Below are 14,326 nucleotides of genomic sequence, written 5' to 3' on the forward strand. Positions count from 1 at the left end.
ATACTCGGACTCATCCCCATCAGTGATATGTCCCACAACAGTGGTGTCATTAGCGAACTTGATGATGGAGTTCGCATTATGACCGGCTACGCAGTCATGAATATAGAGTGAGTACAGCAGGGGGTTGAGCACGCAGCCTTGATGTGCTCCCTTTCTGATTGTTATCGGGTATGACACACTTCCACCAATACGAACAGACTGTGGTCCGTGGATGAGGAAGTCGAGGATCCAATTTCAGAGGGATGTGCAGAGACCCAGCTCTGCGAGTTTGGTAACCAGCTTGGAGGGGATGATAGTATTAAATGCCGAGCTGTAATCAATGAATAACAGCCTGACATATGAGTTTTTGTTGTCCAAGTGGTCCAGAGCGGAGTGGAGGGCCAGCGAGATCGCATCCACCGTTGATCTGTTGTGGCGGTAAGCGAACTGCAGTGGGTCCAGGTTTTTGTCGAGGTAGGAGTTGATTTGCGCCATGATCAACCTCTCGAAGCACTTCATCACCACAGGCATTAGTGCCACTGGTCAATAGTCATTGAGGCACGTCACCTTACTCTTCTTGGGCACTGGTATAATTGATGCCCTTTTGAAGCAGGTGGGAACCTCAGACCTCAGTAGTGAGAGGTTGAAAATGTCCGTAAAAACTCCAGCCAGTTGGTCCGCACAGGTTTTTAGAACATGGCCAGGTATTCTGGATCAAGGGATGAACCATGGACATGTGAACATTCAAATTGTGAGCCTTCTCGAACCGCTTCTCACAATGGTCACGAGCAAATTCAAGTTCAGCTTCTGTCTGTCTGAGGAATGCTGGACATGGATCTGTCTGAGGAATGCTGGACAGAAGCGCTGAAAAAAGTCCACTGCTCGTCATCAGATTGGGGCTCATACAATTTAAAGTTTTACACAGGGTTCATTTAAGCAAAGCCAGGCTTGCTAACATATATCCAGGGACGGCCGCTGGCTCGTTCTGGTGCTCGTTCTTTCCAGCCATTCTAGCTCATGCATTCTGGTCTTGCCCCAAACTTGTTAACTACTGGGCAGTGGTTTTTAAAGCCATCAGTGAAGTCCTTGGGATGACAGTGAGACCTTGCCCGCTTGTAGCTGTATTTGGTGTAACAGATAAAACCTTGGGTTTAAATACAACCCAGTCTGATATCATCACATTTACATCACTTTTGGCCCGTAGGAGAATCTTGCTGGTCTGGAAATCTATCACTCCTCCATCTGCCGCTGCTTGGCTGGAAGACGTCATGTTTTTTTTAAGGTTAGAAAAGATTAAATTCACATTGAGGGGATCTGTGAAAAAGTTTGATTTGAAATGGGAATCCTTTTTTATCATACTTTGAGGGTCTAAAGGAACTACCTATTGACTGAGGGCACGACAGTAAGTGGGGATCCGCCTTTATTCTGTTTTGTTACTTTATTATTGTTAAAAAGTGCATTTGATTTTGTGATATATTTGGATTGTGAAAAAATAAGCTGCCAAGGGGTGTTTAGGGAGGGTGGGTTAGGGTTATTTTGTTTATATTATTATTATTATTATTTATAAAAAACAAAATGGAGGAAAATGTAATGCCATACATCAGATGTACTGTGAATTTTTTTATTTTTTTCCCTCCAATAAAAAACTATTAATTATTTTTTTTTTAAATTAATAATAAATAAATAAATAAATAAATAAATAAAAATGACACACCACATTATAGAGTTCAACATGAATATCCCCCCACAGCAGAATCAACATTTTCCATTGTGGGGCAAGGCATCAGAAAGTTAAGACCTCTTCCTCTGTGATCACCCGAGGTCGGGGCCTATTTGTGGCCTCCGCAGCCAGTCCCATGTTTTCAGGCCCCCTTGCCGTGAAGATGGAACACCGGCATTGGGTGAACACTCCTCAGCAGCTTGGAATGTCTGGAACGGCCGCTTCCTCCCCGTAGACCACGGCTCCCGAAATCCTCAGGCCATGCTGGTTGGAGCTCCGACTCTGGCGATCTCTGATCCTAGGCTCCGCGGTGTTTTAAATCCAGCGCTGCCCCCAGCCACAGCTCCTCGGATGTTGAGTTGGCGGTCACAGCAATCCGGGGCTTACCGCACGGCGACCTGGAAAGGGCATCGCCCGCTCGTCTGCCATTTCCTTGTTCCCCATAATAAATTCAACTTTTTCAGTTTTCAAGGGTCCAACTTTGGTCTTAACTAATTTTTTCCTCTTCACATACCGAAAGAAGCTTTTACTATCCTCCTTTATATTCTTGGCTAGCTTATATTTGTACCTTTTCTTTTCTCCCCGTATTGTCTTTTTAGTTATCTTCTGTTGCCCTTTACCCACTCCTCTTGCTTCCCGCTGATCTTTGCTACATTGTACTTCTTCTCTTTTATTTTTATACAGTCCCTAAGGTCACTTGTCAGCCATGGTCACCCCTTACTCCCGCACTGATCCTGCACCTTCTGTATTATTCCCAGAAATACCTGCCATTGTTGTTCCACTGTCATCCCTGCTAGGGTATCTTTCCAGTCAACTTTGGCCAGCTCCATGGCTCTATCGTCCCCTTTATTCAACTGTAACACTGACACCTCTGATTTACCATTTTCCCTCTCCAATTGTAGATTCAAACTGACCATATTATGGTCACTGCCTCCCAATGGCTCCTTAACCTCAAGTTCCTTTTTCAATCCAGTACATTACATAACACTAAAATCCTGAATTGCCTTCTACCTGGTAGGCTCCGATACATGCTGCTCTTAGAATCCATCATGGAGGCACACTACAAAGTCCCTTTCTTGGGGTCCAGTACCAACCTGATTTTCCCAGTCTACCTGCATGTTGAAATCTCCCATAACAACCATAGCATTACCTTTACTACATGCCAATTTTAACTCCTGATTCAACTCGCACCCTATATCCAGGCTACCATTTGGGGGCCTGAAGATTAGTCCTATTAAGGTTATTTTTACCCTTACAATTCCTTAGTTCTGTCTTTACTGACTCCACATCTCCTGTTTCAATGTCACCCCTTGCAAGGGACTGAATTTCGTTCATCACCAACAGAGCTACCCCACCCCCTCTGCCCACCTGTCAGGCTTTTCAATAGGAGGTATACCTTGAATATTCAGTTTCCAGCCCGGCCCTCTTGCAGCCATGTCTCTGTAATTCCCACAACATCATACTTGCCAATTTCTAACTGAGCCTCAAGCTCGTCTACTTTATTTATTATACTTTGCACATTCATATTCAACACTTTGACCTCGGTATTCACCTCCCCTCTCACACCGCTCGCAATTGGCCCTGGCCTTACTCTCTTATCCCTTCTCGAACTTTCCTTTCCATTAATTCAGGAGTCTTTTGTAACTTTTCCTGTACTCACTTCCCCTTCAACTCCATCTTTATACTCCCAATTTGTCAATCCCTCCCCCCCCACTATTTAGTTTAAACCCACACGTGTAGCCCTAGCAAACTTGCCTGCCAGAATGTCGTCCCCCTCCAGTTAAGGTGTAACCTGTCCCTTTTGTACAGGTCACCCCTACCCCAGAAGAGATCCCAGTGGCCTATAAATCTAAATCCTTGCTCCAAGCTCCCTGCACCAGCCCCTCAGCCACACATTCAGATCCCCTATCTCCCTGTTCTCACGAGCACGAGATACTGGAAGCAATCCAGAGATAACCACCCTGGAAGTTCTGCTTTTCAGTCGTGCTCCTAATTCTCTAAACTCACGTTGCTCCTTACTCATGTTCCCGATGTCATTTGTGCCCACGTGCACACCTACTGCCGGCTGTTCACCTTCCTTCTCGAGGATGTTCTGAATTCAGTTTGTGACATCTTGAACCCTGGCACCGGGGAGGCAACGGACCATCCTCGCGTCTCGCATGCCGCCACAGAATCTCCAGTCCGCACCTCGGATAATGGAATCTCCCTCCATTATGGCTCTGCCCGACGTTGGCTCGGGTTCGAGCCCCATCGCTGGGATTGGAGCCACCGATCAACATAAATGCAATTGTCTCGGCGGTGTATATCAAATAAAGTATACCTTTCGTGGTGCTGGCTTGGCACAATGAAGCACCCACCACCCCACCCCACCCAGTCACCATACATGACCCTCTCTCCACCATTCACCCACCGTCCTACCTGATGAGGAAAAAATAGGTGTTGTTTTCCACGACGGTGTAAGAGTGACAGTCGAAGTCGCCCAGTCCAGTCAGTTGAAAACTTCCCGTGGGCATCTGCCAATTGAACCAATGTCGCCGATGAACGTCACACAACGGTTCCACCACCGCCGAATATGTTTCTTTCGAAGGAATTGCCACAAGATCCAAATCTCCAGTAGCATTTACTATAGGATCTTTGGGGGCAACCTTGTTGGATTCCTTGTGGGGATTCTTGTTGATGGCCACCACCTTGCCATAGACGATTGCACTGACCAGTTGGAGTCGGCACAGTTCACTCTGCCGTTTCTTGCCGGATTCCATGAATTGGATACAGGTCCAAACTTCCCCAACGACCGTGAGGAGCAAGAGTGCGCTCACCCAGCCCATCCTGCCAACGACCGAGCCCTGTGGTAGCAGAGGGTCAGAAAGGTTCCCGCCGATGGGGCGATGCACTGTGTGCTTGCTTCTTTTGTAAGGTTGGGGATCCTCTGAACTTTGCCTAAACCCTCCCCGCGTGGTTCCTCGCTGTCCTTCGACCACTCTGCGCCAGTTGAAGGTGTGTCAGAGAATGCAAATATAAAGGCTATCCAACGAGATCCATGTGAGGTGATGTGTGCATGTATGTGTGCGTGAGAGACGGTGTGTTTGTGGGGGGTGAGACAAATCTATGACCGGGCACTGAATACAAATCCTTTTTTTTAACAAACTCACAGAAGCAAGATCATTTTTCAAGGGGGTTTGATTCGCTCTCACTACCGTGGCACCGGTCCAAATTTTTCCTCTGTTCATGAGGGTTTTGAGAACGGGATGAAAAGAATATCTTGCGCTATTATTGCGATGTTATTGCGGACTGCCTGGATTTCCAGCGAGTTTATTCAGACAGTTTCTGCTTATGACGTGTTTTTTTTTAAATGGTTAACTTCCAAGAACCCGACCGGATTCCTGAAAGTAAACCTTCGATGGTTTCAAGATAAAATGTGAAAAAAAATGCCTTGTTTTACTGGAAAGCGTGGGTTAGCTGAGGGTTTCAGTACTCAATTCGCAAACTATTTTACAGTTATCTATGTTACAGTTATACAAACTATTTTACAGTTATCGGTGCGAAAAACGTAGCAATTGTAGGCACACGGAACTGCACATGCTGGTTTCTTGAGCAAAACACAAAGTGCTGGAGGAGCTCGGTGGGCCAGGCAGCATCTGTGTATTGAAATGGACAAGCGACGGAAAAAAAAGGGGAAAAAAAGTTCAGTGTGTATATATACACATACTCACAATTGTTTATATATGTATATATACACATACACACATACCCAAAAAACAAACAATAACAGTGCAATAATACTAATAATAGTCTATTGTAGTTCAGAGCATATGAGGTTGAGGCGTTTAATAGCCTGATGGCTGTAGGGAAGGTACTATTCCTGAACCTGGACATTACAGTTCTCAGCCTCCTGTACCTTCGTCCTGATGGCAGTGGTGATATGAGTGTGTGGCCAGGATGTCGTGGGTCTCTGATGATGTTGGCTGCTTTTTTGAGGCAGTGACTCTGATAAAACCATTCGATGGTGGAGAGGTCAGAGCCAGTGATGGACTGAACAGTATCTACAACTTTTTCAAGGTAGGCATACTTTGAGAAGATTTTTGTAATGTAGCAGTAAAATAGTGGGACAAGAAGAACAGTTTAGTTTATTGTCACTTGTACCGAGGTTGCTTTTGTTGCGTACAAACCAGTCAGCAAAAGACAACACATGATGGCAAACGAGCGATTTACACTGTAAAGATACACGATAAGGGAATAACGTTTTGTGCAAGGCCAAGCCAGCAAAGTCCAATCAAGGATAGTCCGAGGGCCTATGAGGTAGGTAGTCATTCACCATTGCTCTCTGGTTGTGGTAGGATGTTTCAGTTGCCTGATAACAGCTGGGAAGAAACTGTCCCTGAATCTGGAGTTATGCGTTTTCACGCATCTATACCTTTTGCCTGATGGGAGAGGGAAGAAGAGGGGTTGGGCAGGTTGCCACTCGTCCTTGATTATGCTGCTGGCCTTGCTGAGGTGGGGTATAAATGGAATCAATAAAAGGGAGGGGGGTAAACGGAAGGGGAGCAATTCTTTCTTGATGCAGACGAATTGCCGAAGGAGATGAAGAATTAACGGAGCCAAAGTAACCACAACACTTAAAGCCCTGACGTGGCCTTTACATGTGGCCTCAACCCAGAGTACAGTGTTTGTGTCTGTGTTTGTATCCATTGTAAGGCAAACCTCGAACAATGACAGGGTGGAGTACAGGATGGATATAGAGAGTGCAGGGTCACTGAATTCTCAATGATTTGCCGAATCCAGCATTGGGGTTGAAAAATGTTTTATTCGGGCACAATGATTATATGGCATTAGGGCAAAGCATTAAACTATCTGCAGACACTAACTAAACACTGAACATATCGTAATTACCAAAATAAAGAAACTATAGAATTACAACTAAAAGATTGAAGGATGAACGTGACAGGCAGACAAAAGACACGGGACATTCAACTAACATTTTCACACAGAACACACTGCACTGCAGAACAGGCTTGCTTATCTACATAGGGTGATTACTGTGTACCAAACACTAAAGCAGTTGCAACCTTGAGTTCACAGCTGCTCTTTGTCACTGTGGTTAATGGACATATTCCCCAGCAGTTAACGGCCTTGTTTAATTACCTGACCCCATCAATTATCCCTACCGAGAGTTTACTAGCATGGTGTCAAGACAACAACCTCTACCCTAATATGAGCAAGATTCAGGGACAGTTTCTTCACAGGTGTTGTCAGGCAACTAAACCATCCAGAGAGCAGTTCCGAACTACTGTCTACCTCATTGGCGGACCCTCGGATTATCTTTAATCAGACTTTACTGGCTTTACCTTGCACTAAACGTTATTTCCCTATCATGTATCTGTACACTGAATGGCTCAATTGTAATCATGTATTGCTTTTCCGCTGACTTGTTAACATGCAACAAAAGCATTTCACTGTACCTCTGTACACATGGCAATGAACTGAACTAAATTGAACTGATTAAGGAGCTGGTCATCAATTTCAGGAAATGGGGTGGAGAGCAAACTCTCGTTTCTATCAAAGGTGCTGAAGTGGTGATGCTAGAGACTTTTAAGTTCTTGGATGTAAATGTCGCTAACAATTTTTCTGGTCCAACCACATTGTTGCCAGGAACAATAAAGCCCACCAACACCTGTACATCCTCAGATGATTAAGGAATCTTGGTATTTCTCCAAAGATGTATCAGTTTCTCAGATGTACCATAGATAGCATCAAATCCAGATGCATCTTAACTTGATATGACAAACACTCATCCACCCTGTCCAAAACTGCAAGAAATTGCAGAAAGTTGAGAACACAATGCAGTCCATCACTCAAACCAGTCTCCTTCTCATTGACTCCATCTATGCTTCACACTGCCTCAGGAATGCAGCCAACTTAATCAAGGACCATTGACGCGGCAGTGATTCTCTCTTCCACACCCCATTGAGCACAAAATACAACCACTTGAAAGCACCTCCCACCAGATTTAAGATCGTTATCAGACTCTTGAACGGAGATCTCATACCCGAAGGATGAATTCCCGTTCTTCCAATCTACCTCATTGCTCTCCCTACACTTTTTTAATGTGCACATTCTCTGTAGCTGTAACAGTACATTTTGCACTCTGTTTATTTTCTCTTTAGTATTACCTGATTTACTCATGATTTACCTTGACAGCACACAAAGTTTTTCATTATATCCCTGCACACATGACAATAATAAACCAATTCCAATACCAATGGAAAATGTCCCATTCCCATTTCTCAGACGTTACTAAAGTTTTCTGTGTTGGTTCATGATCAAAACTGCAATGACTATTATGTACATTATGATGCAGAATTTCCAGCTTAAATCGATATTATTGTGGATCTCAATTCTCATTACTCAAACCAGAAGACCAAATAATGAATGTGGTATGTTTAGTTTAGGTTAGTTTAGTTTAGCTTGGTTTAGAGTTATAGGGTGATACAGTGTGGAAACAGGCCCTTTGGCCCAACTTGCCCACACCAGCCAACATGTCCCAGCTACACTTCTCCCACCAGCCTGCGCTTGGTCCATAACCACCCAAACTTGTCCTATTTATGTACCTGTCTAACTGTTTCTTAATCGCAGGGATAATCCAGCCTCAATTAGCTCTTCTGGCAGTTTGTTCCATACACCCACCATTTTTTGTGTGAGAACGTTACCCCTCAGAATCCTGTTAAATCTTTTCCCTTCACCTTGAATCTATGTCCTCTGGTCCCCAATTCCCCTACTCTAGGACAAGAGATTCTGCGCATCTACCCGATCTATTAATCTCATGATTTTATACACCTCAATTAGATCGCCCCTCATCCTCCTGCACTCCAAGGAATAGATACCCAGCCTACATGAACAATCTTCCTGATATAGTAGTGGCCAGAGGATCTGAGGTGATGGAGGAACTGAAGGAAATCCACATTAGGCAGGAAATCGTGTTGGATAGACTGATGGGACTGAAGGCTGATAAATCCCCAGGGCCTGATGGTCTGCATCCCAGGGTACTTAAGGAAGTGGCTCTAGAAATCGTGGATGCATTGTGATAATTTTCCAATGTTCTCTCGACTCAGGATCAGTTCCTGTGGATTGGAGGGTAGCTAATGTTATCCCACTTTTTAAGAAAGGCGGGAGAGAGAAATCAGGGAATTATAAACCAGTTAGCCTGACATCAGTGGTGGGGAAGATGCTGGAGTCAATTATAAAAGATGAGATAGCCGAACATTTGGATAGCAGTAACAGGATCGGTCCGAGTCAGCATGGAAAGCGGAAATCATCCTTGACTAATCATCTCGAATTTTTTGAAGATGTAACTAGGAAAATGGACAAGGGAGAGACAGTGGATGTAGTGTACCTGGACTTTCAGAAAGCATTTGATAAGGTCCCACATAGGAGATTAGTAGGCAAAATTAGGGCACATGGTATTCGAGGTAGAGTGCTGACATGGATAGAGAAGTGGTTGGCAGACAGGAAACAAAGAGTAGGGATTAATAGGTCCCTTTCAGAATGGCAGGCAGTGACTTGTGGGGTACTGCAAGGCTCGGTGCTGGGACCGCAGCTATTTACAATATACATCAATGATTTGGATGAAGGGATTCAAAGTAACATTAGCAAATTTGCAGATGACACAAAGCAGGGTGGCAGAGTGAAATGTGAGGAGGATGCTATGAGAATGCAGGGTGACTTGGACAGGTTGGGGGAGTGGGAAAATGCATGGCAGATGAAGTTTAATGCGGATAAATGTGAGGTTATCCACTTTGGTAGCAAAAAGTGGTAGATTACTATCTAAATGGCGTCAAGTTGGGAAAAGAGGAAGTACATCAGGGTATGGGGGTCCTTGTACATCAGTCTATGAAAGTAAGCATGCAGGTACAGCAGGCAGTGAAGAAAGTGAATGGCATGTTGGCCTTTATAACAAGAGGAATCGAATATATGAGCAAAGAGGTCCTTCTGCCATTGTACAGAGCCCTAGTGAGACCACATCTGGAGTATTGTGTGCAGTTTTGGTCCCCTAATTTGAGGAAGGACATTCTTGCTATTGAGGGAGTGCAGCGTAGGTTTACAAGGTTAATTCCCGGGATGGCGGGACTGTCATTTTTATTGAATTATGTGAGGTAAGGGAAACGAGTAGAGTAGCTATGGATACTATGAGATTCAAAGTAAAAGAAGTACTGACACTTTTGAAAAATATAAAAGTGGATAAGTCTCCAGGTCCTGACAGGATATTCCCTAGGACATTGAGGGAAGTTAGTGTAGAAATAGCCGGGGCTATGACAGAAATATTTCAAATGTAATTAGAAACGGGAATAGTCCCCGAGGATTGGCGTACTGCGCATGTAACTGTCACTGTATGTCATGTTATTACGTGGGCGGAGCACCAAGGCAAATTCATTGGCCAACAAACTTACTTACTTACTTACTTAGTTGGCATGAGGGACAATTTTGCTCCACATGCTATTCAATCTAAACCACCTAGCAACATCTGTGTTTGGAAAACACATTTTCATCTAGCCCACAGCTAGCAATGGCCAGTTAAGGAAACTTTGTTTTTTTTTGCATATCTTTCATTCATTTGATCTCTCAATCACACAGTCTATATCTCTCATTTCCCTTTCCCTTGACCCTCAGCCTGAAGAAAGATTTCGATCTGAAATGCCACCAATTCCTTTTCTCCAGAGATGCTGCCTGACCCGTTGAGTTACTCCAGCATATTGTGTCTATCTTTCGTAATAAATATTGTAAATGCTTGAGTTACTCAGGGCGGATAGGTAACCTTTGGGGATGGTATTCTTCTTCAGACTTCCTGACCAGAAACATTGCTTATCAATGTCCTCCTCAGATGCTGCCTGACCCACTGAGTTACTCGGGCACTCTGAGTTCTACGCAAGATTGCTGCATTTGCAGTTCTTTATGTCTCCATAATAAATATAAAGGTCTTAGTACATGTACTGAATGCACTGAAAAGATGCCATTAATTCTGTCTCTGCAAAATCCTCCAAATTCATCAGAAGGCATGCAAACCAATATCAGGGTCCTCATAGGAACACCTCACATTGCACCACCTCACAGGCTACCTACCCACCCAGCCTTCCATAAAGCACCTGCCTCATCTGTAGAAGCCTCAACAATTTCTACATGAGCTACATCAGCTCACACCCCACACAACTGGAGGGGGAGCAATTTCATTCTTGATTCAGACGGACTGCCGAAGGAGATGAAGAATTAACGGAGCCAAAGTAACCACAACGCTTAAAGCCCTGACGTGGCCTTTACATGTGGCCTCAACCCAGAGTACTGTGTTTGTGTTTGTGTCTGTGATTGTATCCATTGTAAGGTAGACCTCGAACAATGACAGGGTGGAGTACAGGATGGATATAGAGAGTGCAGGGTCACTGAATTCTCAATGATTTTCCAAGTCCAGCATGGGGGTTGAAAACTTTTTATTCAGGCACGATATGGCATCAGAACAAAGCATTAACTATCTGCAGACCCTAAAACTGAACATATCATATCAAACGTATCATACCAAAACAAAGAAACTATGGCATTATAATGAAAGGATTGAAGGCTGAATGTGACATGCAGACAACAGACACGGGACATTCAATTAACATTTTCACACAGAACACACTGCACTGCAGAACAAACAGGCTTGCTTACCTACATAGGGTGATTAGGATATACCAAACACCCAAGCAGTTGCAACGTTGAGCTCACAGCAGCTCTTTGTCACTGTGGTTAATGAACATGTTCCCCAACAGTTAAAGCTCCTCTTTAATAACCTGCCCCCATCAATTCTCCCTACAGAGAGTTTACTAGCATGGTGTCAAGACAACAATATGAGCAAGATTCAGGGACTGTTTCTTCCCAGGTGTTGTCAGGCAACTGAATCATCCAACCGCAACCAGAGAGCAGTCCTGAACTACTATCTACCGTATAGGGGACTCTCGGACTTTCTTTGATTGGACTTTACCGGGTTCACCTTGTACTAAAAGTTATTCCTTTATCATGTACTGTGCAATGTGAATGGCTCGATTGTAATCATGTAATGCTTTTCCACTGGCTGGTTAACACCAAACAAAAGCATTTCACTATACCTTGGTACACGTGCCATTAAACCAAACTAAGCTGATTAAGGAGCTGGTCATTGATTTCAGGAAGTGGGGTGGAATACAAACCCTCGTTTCGATCAAAGGTGCTGAAGTGGAGATGCTCGAGAGTATTAAGTTCTTAGATTCAAATATTGGCAACAATTTTTCCTGGTCCACATTGTTGCCATGGCCAATAAAGACCACCAACACCGATACATCCTCAGATGATTACGGGATCTTGATATTTCTCCAAAGACTCCTATTAGTTTCTCAGATGTACTATAGAAAGCATCAAATCCAGATGCATCTTAACTTGATATGACAAACACTCATCCACCCTGTCTAAACCTGCAAGAAATTGCTGAAAGTTGTGAACACAATTCAGTCCATCACCCAAACCAGTCTCCTTCTCATTGACTCCATCTATGCTTCACACTGCCTCAGGAATGGAGCCAACTTATTCAAAGACCATTCACGCGCCAGTGAATCTCTCTTCCCCCTATCCCATTGAACAAAAAATACAAACACTTGAAAGCACCTACCACCAGATTCAAGAAGGATGAATTCCTGTTCTTCCAATCTATTGTGGTCCCTGTACTTTTCTAAATCTGCACTTTCTCTGTAGCTGTAACACTATGTTTTGCATTTTGTTCACTTTCACTTTAGTATTACCTGATTTACTCATGATTTGCCTCGACACACTCAAAGCAGATTTTCACTGTATCCCTGCACAAGTGACAACAATAACCAATTCCAATACCCGTTTCCGTTTCTCAGATGCTACCAAAGTTTTCTGTGTTGGCTCATGATCAAAACTGCAATAACTATTTAACATGTACATTGTGATGCATTAGAATTTCCAGCTTAAATCGATATTATTGTGGATCTTAATTATCGTTAATTAAACTGGAAGACTAAACAGTGAAAGCGGTATGCCATTCCTCTGTGAAAACATGTCCCCTTGAAGAACTGTGCCCATCAGAAGCTCTGTTTAATATGTTAGCTGGAAGTTGGCATGAAGTTGGGAAAATTTCACTAAACATACTATTCAATGTAAAGGACCTGTCCCACTTAGTCGACTTATTTTGCGAGTGCAAGCGACTGACATAGTCTTGTTGAATCACCGAAAAGGATATCAAATGCATCCTACCACAATGTAGAAGACCTCCTACGACTATGTAGAAGACCTCCTATGACTATGTGGAAGACAAGCTACGACTATCTACGACTTAGTCACGTGCTGCTGTTTACATGCTCTTTTTTCGCAATGAGTCACTGAAAATGACCAGTCAGCAAAAATGATTACAGGGCCTGTCCCACTTTCCCGAGTTATTCAAGAATTCTCTTGAGTTATTCACGAATTCTCCCGAGTTTCCAAACTCGCAGAATGTTCGTAATGAATTCTTAGGAGCCCATAGGAGTCCATGGATATATTGTAGCGGCTCGTTATGCCAGCCGTAGGTACTCGGGGCATCAGGTAAGTCAGGACGTTTTGTCAGCCTGATGAAAAATGTCCATGAGTAAAAAAATAGCCCAGAGTACCAGCGGCTGGCATAACGAGCATACTGAGGCCCAGACTAGTTCCCAGAATGCGAGAACTCCCGACCATGAAGGAGACCACCTGCGACCATGTGGCGATCTTGTTGCGAGCGCAGAGTCTCCTAAACTCGCCTAAGAAGTCGCCTAAGCAGTACAGGCCCTGAAATGCCACCTAGCAAATTGTAGCAACATCTGTGTTTGTTTAGCTTGTTTTCATCCAGCCCACAGCTAACAATGGCCAGTTTCTTTGATCATTGTTTTTTTTTGCATATCTTTCATTCATTTGATCTCTCCATTGCACCGTCTATATCTCTCATTTCCTTTCCCTTGACTCTCAGACTGAAGAAGGATTTCGACCTGAAATGTCACCTATTCTTTTTCTTCAGAGATGCTGCCTGACCCCTTGAGTTGCTCCAGCATTTTGTGTTTATCTTTCGTGTTAAATATTGTAAAATGCTCGAGTTACTCAGAGTAGATAGGTAAAGTTTGGGGTTGGTACTCCTCAGACTTCCTGACCAGAAACTTCACTTATCAATGTCTTCCTCAGATGCTGCCTGACCCACTGAGCTACTCGGGCACTCTGAGTTCTATGCAAGATTCCTGCACTTGCAGTTCCTTATGCCTTATTTCCTTATGAAATATGGCATGAATTCTGTCTCTGCAAAATTCTCCAAACTCATTAGAAGGCATGCAAGCCAATATCAGTGTCCTCACTGGACCACCTCACAGTGCCCCACCTCACAGACTATCGACCCACCCAGCCTACCATCCACCACCTGCCTCATCTGTGGAAGCCTCAACAATTTCTATATTAGCCGCATCAGCTCACACCTCAAACAACTGGAGGGGGTGCAATTCATTCTTGTTGCTCGCGGACTGCATTAGGAGAAGAAGAATTAACGGAGCCAAAGAAGCCACAACATTTAAAGCCCTGACGTGGCCTTTACATGTGGCCTCTATCCAG

At 43.9% G+C, this 14,326-nt stretch overlaps 2 protein-coding genes across 2 annotated transcripts in view; both read right to left on the reverse strand.

Moving 5' to 3' along the window:
• The window catches only part of LOC129704803 (coiled-coil domain-containing protein 3-like), a 45,922-nt gene extending 40,534 nt beyond the window's left edge, over positions 1-5,388 (reverse strand). Inside the window, exon 1 of the mRNA XM_055648160.1 lies at positions 4,118-5,388. Within this exon, the coding sequence (XP_055504135.1) occupies positions 4,118-4,524 (407 nt within the window). The 5' untranslated portion in view covers positions 4,525-5,388. The remainder of the gene's footprint in view (positions 1-4,117) is intronic.
• The window catches only part of LOC129704800 (coiled-coil domain-containing protein 3-like), a 213,945-nt gene that overhangs the window by 92,808 nt on the left and 106,811 nt on the right, over positions 1-14,326 (reverse strand). The gene's annotated exons all lie outside the window — the stretch shown is intronic.

Source organism: Leucoraja erinacea, chromosome 16, assembly GCF_028641065.1.
Source record: "Leucoraja erinacea ecotype New England chromosome 16, Leri_hhj_1, whole genome shotgun sequence".
NCBI classification, from domain to species: domain Eukaryota; kingdom Metazoa; phylum Chordata; class Chondrichthyes; order Rajiformes; family Rajidae; genus Leucoraja; species Leucoraja erinaceus.